This window comes from Salvelinus fontinalis, chromosome 20, assembly GCF_029448725.1.
Source record: "Salvelinus fontinalis isolate EN_2023a chromosome 20, ASM2944872v1, whole genome shotgun sequence".
In the NCBI taxonomy this organism is placed as follows: domain Eukaryota; kingdom Metazoa; phylum Chordata; class Actinopteri; order Salmoniformes; family Salmonidae; genus Salvelinus; species Salvelinus fontinalis.
The window spans coordinates 29,718,326-29,730,802 of NC_074684.1; the positions used below are offsets into that span (position 1 = coordinate 29,718,326).

The 12,477-nt window shown below is 42.3% G+C and overlaps 1 protein-coding gene across 1 annotated transcript in view; it reads left to right on the plus strand.

The window, feature by feature from the left end:
- The first annotated feature begins 5,834 nt into the window (after window positions 1-5,834).
- si:dkey-12h9.6 (macoilin) overlaps window positions 5,835-12,477 on the plus strand; it is a 34,146-nt gene continuing 27,503 nt past the window's right edge. The window contains exons 1-5 of the mRNA XM_055873141.1: window positions 5,835-6,065; window positions 8,744-8,885; window positions 9,235-9,361; window positions 9,756-9,891; window positions 10,168-10,346. Coding sequence (XP_055729116.1) covers window positions 5,989-6,065; window positions 8,744-8,885; window positions 9,235-9,361; window positions 9,756-9,891; window positions 10,168-10,346 — 661 coding nt within the window. The 5' untranslated portion in view covers window positions 5,835-5,988. The remainder of the gene's footprint in view (window positions 6,066-8,743; window positions 8,886-9,234; window positions 9,362-9,755; window positions 9,892-10,167; window positions 10,347-12,477) is intronic.

Genomic DNA, 12,477 nt, shown 5'->3' on the forward strand with positions numbered 1-12,477 from the left:
ACAAAACGAACGTAAAGCTATATGCAGTGCAGAAAGCAACTACACACAAACAAGATCCCACAATCTAAGGTGGGAAAAAGGTTGCCTAAGTATGATCCCCAATCAGAGACAGCGATACACAGCTGCCTATGATTGTGAACCATACCCGGCCAACAAAGAAATAGAAAAACTAGAATGCCCACCCAAATCACACCCCGACCTAACCAAATAGAGAAATAAAAAGTCTCTCTAAGGTCAGGGCGTGACACAGGGAGTGTATTTAATAAATAAATGAACATAGAACAAAACAAGAGACACAGGTAGTGTACAGACATGAACACTGGAACAGAAACAACGCCTCGGGAAAGAACCAAATCATTAAATCTAGAATCGGCTTCCTATTTCGCAACAAAGCATCCTTCACTCATGCTGCCAAACATACCCTCGTAAAACTGACCATCCTACCGATCCTCGACTTCGGCGATGTCATTTACAAAATAGCCTCCAACACTCAACAAATTGGATGCAGTCTATCACAGTGCCATCCGTTTTGTCACCAAAGCCCCATATACTACCCACCACTGCGACCTGTATGCTCTCGTTGGCTGGCCCTCGCTTCATACTCGTCACCAAACCCACTGGCTCCAGGTCATCTACAAGTCTCTGCTAGGTAAAGCCCCGCCTTATCTCAGCTCACTGGTCACCATAGCAGCACCCACACATAGCACGGGCTCCAGCAGGTATATCTCACTGATCACCCCCAAAGCCAATTCTTCCTTTGGCCGCCTTTCCTTACAGTTCTCTGCTGCCAATGACTGGAACGAACTGCAAAAATCACTAAAGCTGGAGACTCTTACCTCCCTCACTAGTTTTAAGCACCAGCTGTCAGAGCAGCTCACAGATCACTGCATCTGTACATAGCTCATCTGTAAATAGCCCATCCAATCTACCTCATCCTCATATTGTATTTATTTATTTATCTTGCTCCTTTGCACCCTGGTATCTCAACTTGCACATTCTGCACATCCTACCATTCCAGTGTTTAATTGCTATATTGTAATTACTTTGCCACCATGGCCTATTTACTGCCTTACCTCTCTTATCCTACCTCATTTGCACATGATGTACATAGATTTTTCTACTGTATTATTGATTGTATGTTTGTTTATTCCATGTGTAACTCTGTGTTGTTGTATGTGTCGTAGTGCTTTGCTTTATCTTGGCCAGGTCGCAGTTGCAAATGAGAACTTGTTCTCAACTAGCCTACCTGGTTAAATAAAGGTGAAATAAATCAAATAAAATAAAAAAGAACCAAAGGGAGTGACATCAGGCAGGTGATGTATTCAAGGTGAGTCTGATGAGTGGCTGGTGCGCGTAACGATGGTGATAGGTGTGCGTAATAATGAGCAGCCTGGTGACCTCGAGTGCCGGAGAGGGAGTATCAATAATGAAGAGTGAGAAAGTTACAGAGCCAGAAAGATCCTACCCCCAAGACATGCTAACATACTAAGGCATGCTAAGGGGAGGTTAGGATATTTGGGTGGATATCAAATCAAATCAAATCAAGTTTATTTTATATAGCCCTTCGTACATCAGCTAATATCTCGAAGTGCTGTACAGAAACCCAGCCTAAAACCCCAAACAGCAAGCAATGCAGGTGTAGAAGCACGGTGGCGAGGAAAAACTCCCTAGAAAGGCCAAAACCTAGGAAGAAACCTAGAGAGGAACCAGGCTATGAGGGGTGGCCAGTCCTCTTCTGGCTGTGCCGGGTGGAGATTATAACAGAACATGGCCAAGATGTTCAAAATGTTCATAAGTGACAAGCATGGTCAAATAATAATCAGGAATAAATGTCAGTTGGCTTTTCATAGCCGATCATTAAGAGTTGAAAACAGCAGGTCTGGGACAGGTAGGGGTTCCATAACCGCAGGCAGAACAGTTGAAACTGGAATAGCAGCAAGGCCAGGTGGACTGGGGACAGCAAGGAGTCCTCATGCCCGGTGGTCCTGACGTATGGTCCTAGGGCTCAGGTCCTCCGAGAGAGAGAAAGAAAGAGAGAAGAAGAGAATTAGAGAGAGCCAAGATTTTCAAAATGTTCATAAATGACAAGCATGGTCAAATAATAATCAGGAATAAATGTCAGTTGGCTTTTCATAGCCGATCATTAAGAGTTGAAAGCAGCAGGTCTGGGACAGGTAGGGGTTCCATAACCGCAGGCAGAACAGTTGAAACTGGAACAGCAGCAAGGCCAGGTGGACTGGGGACAGCAAGGAGTCATCATGCCCGGTAGTCCTGACGTATGGTCCTAGGGCTCAGGTTCTCCGAGAGAGAGAAAGAAAGAGAGGAGAGAATTAGAGAGAGCATACTTAAATTCACACAGGACACACGATAAGAAGGGAGAAGTACTCCAGATATAACCAACTGACCCTAGCCCCCCGACACATAAACTACTGCAGCATAAATACTGGAGGCTGAGACAGGAGGGGTCAGGAGACACTGTGGCCCCATCCGATGATACCCCCGGACAGGGCCAAACAGGAAGGATATAACCCCACCCACTTTGCCAAAGCACAGCCCCCGCACCACTAGAGAGATATCTTCAACCACCAACTTACAATCCGGAGACAAGGCCGAGTATAGCCCACAAAGATCTCCACCACAGCACAAACCAAGGGGGGGCGCCAACCCAGACAGGAAGATCACGTCAGTAACTCAACCCACGCAAGTGACGCACCCCTCCTAGGGACGGCATGAAAGAGCACCAGTAAGCCAGTGACTCAGCCCCTGTAATAGGGTTAGAGGCAGAGAATCCCAGTGGAGAGAGGGGAACCGGCCAGGCAGAGACTGCAAGGGCGGTTCGTTGCTCCAGAGCCTTTCCGTTCACCTTCACACTCCTGGGCCAGACTACACTCAATCATATGACCTACTGAAGAGATAAGTCTTCAGTAAAGACTTAAAGGTTGAGACCGAGTCTGCGTCTCTCACATGGGTAGGCAGACCGTTCCATAAAAATTGAGATCTATAGGAGAAAGCCCTGCCTCCAGCTGTTTGCTTAGAAATTCTAGGGACCATTAGGAGGCCTGCGTCTTGTGACAGTAGCGTACGTGTAGGTATGTACGGCAGGACCAACTTGGAAAGATAGGTAGGAGCAAGCCCATGTAACGCTTTATAGGTTAACAGTAAAACCTTGAAATCAGCCCTTGCCTTAACAGGAAGGCAGTGTAGGGAAGCTAGCACTGGAGTAATATGATCAATATGACCAAATTTCTTGGTTCTAGTCAGGATTCTAGCAGCCGTATTTAGCACTAACTGAAGTTTATTTAGTGCTTTACCCGGGTAGCCGGAAAGTAGAGCATTGCAGTAGTCTAACCTAGAAGTAACAAATGCATGGATTAATTTTTCTGCATCATTTTTGGACAGAAAATGTCTGATTTTTGCAATGTTACGTAGATGGAAAAAAGCTGTCCTTGAAACAGTCTTGATATGTTCGTCAAAAGAGAGATCAGGGTCAAGAGTAACGCCGAGGTCCTTCACAGTTTTATTTGAGACGACTTTACAACCATCAAGATTAATTGTCAGATTTAACAGAAGATCTCTTTGTTTCTTGGGACCTAGAACAAGCATCTCTGTTTTGTCCGAGTTTAAAAGTAGAAAGTTTTCAGCCATCCACTTCCTTATGTCTGAAACACAGGCTTCTAGCGAGGGAAATTTTGGGGCTTCACCATGTTTCATTGAAATGTACAGCTGTGTGTCATCCGCATAGCAGTGAAAGTTAACATTATGTTTTCGAATAACATCCCCAAGAGGTAAAATATATAGTGAAAACAATAGTGGTCCTAAAACGGAACCTTGAGGAACACCGAAATGTACAGTTGATTTGTCAGAGGACAAACCATTCACAGAGACAAACTGATATCTTTCCGACAGATAAGATCTAAACCAGGCCAGAACTTGTCCGTGTAGGCCAATTTGGGTTTCCAGTCTCTCCAAAAGAATGTGGTGATCGATGGTGTCAAAGGCAGCACTAAGGTCTAGTAGCACGAGGACAGATGCAGAGCCTCGGTCTGACGCCATTAAAAGGTCATTTACCACCTTCACAAGTGCAGTCTCAGTGCTATGATGGTATTCATTTCTCTGTAACTTTCTCATTCATCATTATTCATGAGTCACTAATGATTATCCGTAATCATGGTAGCGTCCACATTAATGCAGAAGTGTGTAGAAACATATTATATTCTTATTTTCAATACAAGTGAATCCAAAATGACACAATACATTATTTACCATAAGTTTTTCTATGCAAAAACACAGGTATTGGAACAAACAATTCTGAAAATCAACCTGCAATAAAGCATGCTGGGAAATATCATAATGATGGTGTGGTTTTGAGTTGTTTTGAGAAAACATACATTTGTAATTTACTCAACAAGCTTTTTAAAGATTCAGCTCGCTTTCGAGCAGAGTTTGTTGAGATAACAAACTTTAACACATTAGCTCAAATTCTTGTCCATTTGAAGTCCACTCAACTCACAGAATAACGCTGATTAAGCAATTGGTTAAGTTGGCTGTTTTACAGTCTGATGTCGCCATAGTCTAGGGCAGGTAGCAATGTTGATTGTAAGGACAAAAGATGACACAAGCACACAAAGCATGTTTTTCAAATATGGTTGGATAGTTGCACAGATAGAACAATAAAATTGAATTCACAATGGTCCCAGTTCACCAGATAACCATGTCTGTGTCTGAATGTGTCTGAATGTGTCTGTGATGACGTTGAATCAACATGGAAAACTAATTGGATTTGCAAAAAGTAATCAACATAAGAGCATTTTGTCTTTTCTTTTTAACCCAACTTTTAACCTAAATCTAATGGCATGGTGAAATTTTTTGTTGAATTCGCCTTAGTTGATAACTCAACTCAAAATGTAAATCAAAACTAGACGTTGAACTGAGTCTGTGCTGAGTGGGTATGCCCTAGTGCACTATTTTGACCAAAGCCATGGGCCCTGGTCAAAAGCAGTTCACTATATGGAATAGCATGCCATTTCGGACACACCAATTATTGGCGAGGGACATAAGTGAATAGTAACTACCTAAAGACTTTATGAATATGTTGAATATATCTTTTTCACGTTTATGATCTATGTACTTACAGCTGAGTCTGACATGTTTAAAGTTAAGCCTAAATGTACCTCCAGAATTTAAATGGAATTGATCCCAACCCTGATGAGCATACCCCTGATAAAGGCTCCAGACCAGGTTTAAGTACCTACTAATGTGAATGGACATTTAGAGCTATTTAGTAGGTCTACATGTGGCCTACACAGCTGTTCTCTACTTTCCTCTATTTAAAAAAAGTATACTCCTTACATGAAAACGAATCATCCGAATAGGGCTCTGACGAGACACATATAGGCCTAGAAGACACCTATGACCTGGAATAATCCCTTTAACTCTAAATGTATCAGTGAGAGAGCTGATAGCAAAATTTCGCACCTGAGCTGAAAGGGGAATATTTTGTCGTCCTTGTCCAGCTCTTCGACTATTGGACCATTTCTCTTTGCTTTCAAACATTTTTCATGGCCTAAGTACTATGATTCTCCCCTCAGCTCGATGTAGCCACTGATTTATAATACAAGGATGTAGCGGGTGGCCACAGCAAGGGTCCGTGCTATTCGGAATCCTTGGTATGTCCCTACCCCATTTGAAGTATACATTTAAAATAGTTAAGGTAAGGGTTAAGGTTAGGGGTAGGGATTAAGGTTAGGGTTTAGGGTAGCGACGTCCCAGTGATCCCATATAGCATTCATGTGAGTGCTGTCTCCATCGCGCGCTTGAGACGTCGAAGTATTGAACATGCGCACAGTAGCATCCGAGGTGGAGTTTCATTCATACACAAAGCCTCAAAATATCAGGTTGTTTTCTAACAAGGCCTTCCATATTCGTTTTTTCCTACATTGATTGCCGCTTTTTGCGGTTTATTAGGGCACAAGGAATAGAAGCCATACAATGAAGAAACGTTATGTGGATGCAAGCAAGCTACGGAAAATGAAAAAGATAAAAATTACGGAGGAGATATCTGAAAGGTATAGTGAGGTGACGCATCGACCGGATGCCGTTGCTTTTGTTGTTGCTAGGCTTTGTGTAATGCGCATCTTCGTCATTCTCACCTGATGTCTATTTTTATCACAATAATTGCATCTTCCCTTTAGCCTACTCTTGGACACTGTATGATATGGAAAAGGGCATTGTGGTTGCTAAATAGTCCTACAAACATTATAGCGGAGTCAACTTGAAAAACAAGCCTTTGCTACTTGATGTGGGTAGTTAATACAGTATATGATTCAGGCTATCTTCTCCCATTTGAAGGCTAACCATTAAATTATGCTACAATAATCAGAATGAAAATCGTGTAGGCTATTATTATTATTATTATATGCTCTGACCTAAATAGATATAGGCCTACTTAAACCTATTCGTACAATATTAGCTTACGACCAGGTAGCCATTTCAGGCATTTAGTTACAGGCAGCGTGTCTAGACCAACAGAGAATTCGCAATGTCCCCTTTGTGACGAAACAAAGCGCTGAGGTATGTTCAGTGGATTAATGGACTAACTGGAAGTTGCTCTGGAAAAGCGCGTCTGGTAAAAGGACTAGAATATACATTTCAATTGAGATCATCTCCTCTTTCCTTTTTTTTTTTTTTTGTGTGTGTGTGGGGGGGGGGTTGGTACCCAGTATCGCGGATGAAACGTTGTCATGGTTACCAAACAAAAAGGGGGTTGATGTAATAACAGTACGCTATGGTGGTGTCGAGCCCTCGAACAAAGGAGTTGTTGAAACAAGACTAGAGTGTAGTCTATAATGAGAGAATATAGGCATTATCTTATCCAAGTGTCTATTTTCTCGAAGATGATTTCTCTAAGTCTATATAAAACTAGGTTATGTTCCCAAATGTAAAATAATGTCATGAATCGTGATTTAGTGAGTACAATATTTGCCTAATGAGATGAATCCCTATATGAGTGTATGATCACCTAGCTTTATATGTATAAGTCTGTTTATTATATTTATTGACGCAAGACTTCAAAATGTTTTGCATACCTTTTACATAAAAGTAACAGTATCTTTCCCAGTTTGCCAATATTCCTGCCAAATGCATGATAATGACAGGCTTAGGCCTATATCGTGAGAAATAAGCTACATTGAGCTCTTCCACTAGATTGAGATTTTTTTTTTACCTTCAATCACAGATCATCAGCATGACATTTTTACCATTATTTCAATAAAATTATAACACACACATTTTACATCAGAAGAGTTTATTTACAGAAAGCTATATCCACCAATTTTCACACTTGTGTTTTTTCATCAGAAATGAATGCTTATGGGGACCAGTGTGTAAAATATTACTGTCCTCTTTTGTTGCAAAACACTACACTGAGTGTATAAAACATTAAGAGCACATGCTCTTTCCATGACATAGACTAACTAGGTGAATCCAGGTGAAAGCTATGATACCTTATTGATGTCACTTGGTAAATACACTTCCATCAGTGTAGATGAAGGGGAGGAGACAGGTTATTAAAGGATTTTTAAGCTTTGAGACAATTGAGACATGGATTGTTTGTGTCAGAGAATGACTGGGCAAGACAAAAGATTGAAGTGTCTTTGAACGGGGTACGGTAGCTCACCGGTTTGAGTCATGAACTGTAACAGTTTCCCGTGTTTATCAAGAATGGTCCACCACCCACCATCTCATATTACTGTACTGATTAATTTTAAAATATCTATATTTTTAAAATGTGATGTCACAAACGTATCATTTGTACAGCTCGTTACAAAAAATGTAATTATTTGTAACATTAGACGGTGTAAAACCTTGCCAAGCGAACTTTTTGAGGCGGATATATCTGGGGGTTTTTCAACAAAATGTGATTGTTTCATGTCATAGAGACAAACAATCTAGTGATAGGTTTCAAACAAATACATGTCTGTCATTGAACAAACCAATGCCATGATTAGATAGTGAAAAAATACACCAGTCTCAAGTTCTGTGGTGGTTAATTTCTTTACTATCAAATGAGGAGAGATAAACTTATCACACAAGTCAAAGTTATACTTAAACGAAATCTTTAATCACTTATTAATAAGGGAGCAGGTCAATACAACACACACATATAAAGTGAATCGATTGAGTGCTCTACGATAATGATGGCTGGTCATGGCTGATCGACGATTCACGCTCAGATGATTTGTTGAGAGCCCCGAGACAAAAGTACAAAGGTCTTTTATAGCCAAGATACACCCCTTTCAACCTACATGACGAACAACAGATATATAGAATTGGTCACAAGGTTAAGGTTTGTATGAAAGATACCTATACATAGCAGACAGTATCTGCTGTGTCAACAGTTTTCATTGTGTACAGACCAGTGTCTGGCCCCGTATTGAACAGAAATATTAACTCATCCTCTGGAATGCTCTTTAGGTTTTATCACCCAAAAGACATCGTAAATCTCATGTCAGTGTTATCTCCCAGAGGCCCGTCCTCAGTAGAACATACACACAATAGTAACAGAATACTCTATTCTGTTGAATAAAACAAACATTTGATGCAATAAAAGTATTATAACATAATCTTGCAATTTTTCCCCATAGTTCTTTAAACCAAAAATAATAATTTACCAACATTTCTGAAAATGGATATATAGCGTTTTGGAATTAACTCTTCATATCCTCCTCTTATGCCTGTTTTTCAGCGCTTACACCTTTCTGAAGTTTATGATTGTGTGGACTCTGGTGCTCCTGGCAGATTTTATACTGGAGTTTCGATTGGAATACCTGTGGCCCTGTTGGCTATTCTTCAGGAGCGTCTACACTACTTTCCACTGCCATGGGCTGGTGAGGACTTTATCAGTTAGCTTCTGTCCCAAATGGCACCCTATTCCCTATAATATAGTGCACTACTTTTGACCAGAACCCTACTTTTGAAAGTAGTGCCCTATATTACAGGGAATAGGGTGCCATTTGGGATGCAAGCCCTACCTTAATGGTCTACTAGATGGAAGTCAATAACAGAAAAGTATTGAGATCAAAATATTGTTGAAAATAGTTTTAGGCCTTGCAACCTGTTATATAAATGTTATAAACTTGTTATATACCACAGCCATTGTCTTGTTGTTCGAAACTCAATCAGACAGAATAAAATAGCTATCCAACACAGCACCAACGTAATGTCTCTCTGTTGCAGGTGATTTGTGTGGTGTTTGTGTGTGCGGCGTTCACCCTGGACATCTTTTGTTTCATTTTTGTTCCCCTCCACTGGTTGTTCTTCGCAGCCAGCACCTATGTCTTATTCAATTACATTTGGCACACAGGTAAGTATATCAAGCCTGTTTTACAGCTTAACAATAAGTATTGTATTACCTAGCTGTGGAATGCCTTAGATAAGGATAATGTGGAATGTTATTTAATTGTTGTCTAACAAGTCACAGGTTTCTGTAAAGAGTTGAAACAAACCATTACGGTAACAGGTGAAACCTTCCATTATGTAAACTTTTACAATTATGAAATCTGCTATTTATAATAAAAATTATGAAAATTGACGTAATTTAATGTTTCAACCCGTTACAGAGAAATGGAACCACATTATGCTGTTTTGTTTGTAAAAGCACAGTTCTGGTGGTAACTACACTAGCTATGAACATAAGCTTAGTATTTTCTCTTGGTAAGTTGTGATGTTTTTTATAATAATTGATTTATTCTTCTCAGAGAAAGGTATCTGTATGTCAACGGTGTCCCTGTGGGTGTCCCTGTGGGTGATGCTGGTGTACACGGATGCTTCGTTGAGGCTCAAAGATCTGAACAACTCCCACGCCAACCTGTCTCATCTCTTCGCCGCGCACTGGTAGGTCGATTGAAACACAAAGCACTTCTCACCAGATATTCACCCTCGAGCAGAATCTTCCAAACAAACCCAGTGTATACGCTGTAGATACTTTCTGAACGCCAAGGATTTTCACAACCGCTTGAATTGAGTGGGTTTAAGCTAACGTCTTAAAATCGCAATGAATCACAAGTGGCGTACTCTGCTCATGCACGTGTTTGTCATCATGACACACAATAATGTAGGCCATTATTTAATATTTATTTTCTCTCTCCCGCCCCCCCACCTTCCCCCCAGCATTGGCTACCCTGTTGTCTATCTGGGGTTCGACGCCACATGTTACTTCACCAGCATCTTCAAACTGAGGACACAGAAAGCTGTGCAGAGCGAAAACAACTTCCATATGCACCTCCTGGAACAGTCCCTACCTCTGGGCCTGCAGCTTTACCCCAAGAGCATCACAGACGACAACGGCAGTAAGTACAGTTGCAACGGCAGTAAGTACAGCTGCAACGGCAGTAAGTACAGTTGCAACGGCAGTAAGTACAGCTGCAACGGCAGTAAGTACAGCTGCAACGGCAGTAAGTACAGTTGCAACGGCAGTAAGTACAGCTGCAACGGCAGTAAGTACAGCTGCAACGGCAGTAAGTAGAGCTGCAACGGCAGTAAGTAGAGCTGCAACGGCAGTAAGTACAGCTGCAACGGCAGTAAGTAGAGCTGCAACGGCAGTAAGTACAGCTGCAACGGCAGTAAGTACAGCTGCAACGGCAGTAAGTACAGCTGCAACGGCAGTAAGTACAGCTGCAACGGCAGTAAGTAGAGCTGCAACGGCAGTAAGTAGAGCTGCAACGGCAGTAAGTAGAGCTGCAACGGCAGTAAGTACAGCTGCAACGGCAGTAAGTAGAGCTGCAACGGCAGTAAGTAGAGCTGCAACGGCAGTAAGTACAGCTGCAACGGCAGTAAGTAGAGCTGCAACGGCAGTAAGTACAGCTGCAACGGCAGTAAGTAGAGCTGCAACGGCAGTAAGTAGAGCTGCAACGGCAGTAAGTACAGCTGCAACGGCAGTAAGTACAGCTGCAACGGCAGTAAGTAGAGCGGAGATTGTGCCTACTACTCATTCATTTCTGCACTGTTTTACACTGTTATGAGATGATTCCCCAATAGTAGTACTACTTTGTTTGGTAAGTCAGTTGTTTTCAGTTTAAACCCTTTGGATGGGCCCTGGTAAGGCAGTTGTTTTCAGGTTAAGCCCTTTGGATGGGCCCTGGTAAGGCAGTTGTTTTCAGGTTAAGCCCTTTGGATGGGCCCTGGTAAGGCAGTTGTTTTCAGGTTAAACCCTTTAGTTGGGCCCTGGTAAGGCAGTTGTTTTCAGGTTAAGCCCTTTGGATGGGCCCTGGTAAGGCAGTTGTTTTCAGGTTAAGCCCTTTGGATGGGCCCTGGTAAGGCAGTTGTTTTCAGGTTAAGCCCTTTGGATGGGCCCTGGTAAGGCAGTTGTTTTCAGGTTAAACCCTTTAGTTGGGCCCTGGTAAGGCAGTTGTTTTCAGGTTAAGCCCTTTGGATGGGCCCTGGTAAGGCAGTTGTTTTCAGGTTAAGCCCTTTGGATGGGCCCTGGTAAGGCAGTTGTTTTCAGGTTAAGCCCTTTGGATGGGCCCTGGTAAGGCAGTTGTTTTCAGGTTAAACCCTTTAGTTGGGCCCTGGTAAGGCAGTTGTTTTCAGGTTAAACCCTTTAGTTGGGCCCTGGTAAGGCAGTTGTTTTCAGGTTAAACTCTTTAGTTGGGCCCTGGTAAGGCAGTTGTTTTCAGGTTAAACCCTTTAGTTGGGCCCTGGTAAGGCAGTTGTTTTCAGGTTAAACCCTTTAGTTGGGCCCTGGTAAGGCAGTTGTTTTCAGGTTAAACCCTTTAGTTGGGCCCTGGTAAGGCAGTTGTTTTCAGGTTAAACTCTTTAGTTGGGCCCTGGTAAGGCAGTTGTTTTCAGGTTAAACTCTTTAGTTGGGCCCTGGTAAGGCAGTTGTTTTCAGGTTAAACCCTTTAGTTGGGCCCTGGTAAGGCAGTTGTTTTCAGGTTAAGCCCTTTGGATGGGCCCTGGTAAGGCAGTTGTTTTCAGGTTAAACCCTTTAGTTGGGCCCTGGTAAGGCAGTTGTTTTCAGGTTAAGCCCTTTGGATGGGCCCTGGTAAGGCAGTTGTTTTCAGGTTAAACCCTTTAGTTGGGCCCTGGTAAGGCAGTTGTTTTCAGGTTAAGCCCTTTGGATGGGCCCTGGTAAGGCAGTTGTTTTCAGGTTAAGCCCTTTGGATGGGCCCTGGTAAGGCAGTTGTTTTCAGGTTAAGCCCTTTGGATGGGCCCTGGTAAGGCAGTTGTTTTCAGGTTAAACCCTTTAGTTGGGCCCTGGTAAGGCAGTTGTTTTCAGGTTAAACCCTTTAGTTGGGCCCTGGTAAGGCAGTTGTTTTCAGGTTAAACCCTTTAGTTGGGCCCTGGTAAGGCAGTTGTTTTCAGGTTAAACCCTTTAGTTGGGCCCTGTTAAGGCAGTTGTTTTCAGGTTAAGCCCTTTAGTTGGGCCCTGGTAAGGCAGTTGTTTTCAGGTTAAACCCTTTAGTTGGGCCCTGGTAAGGC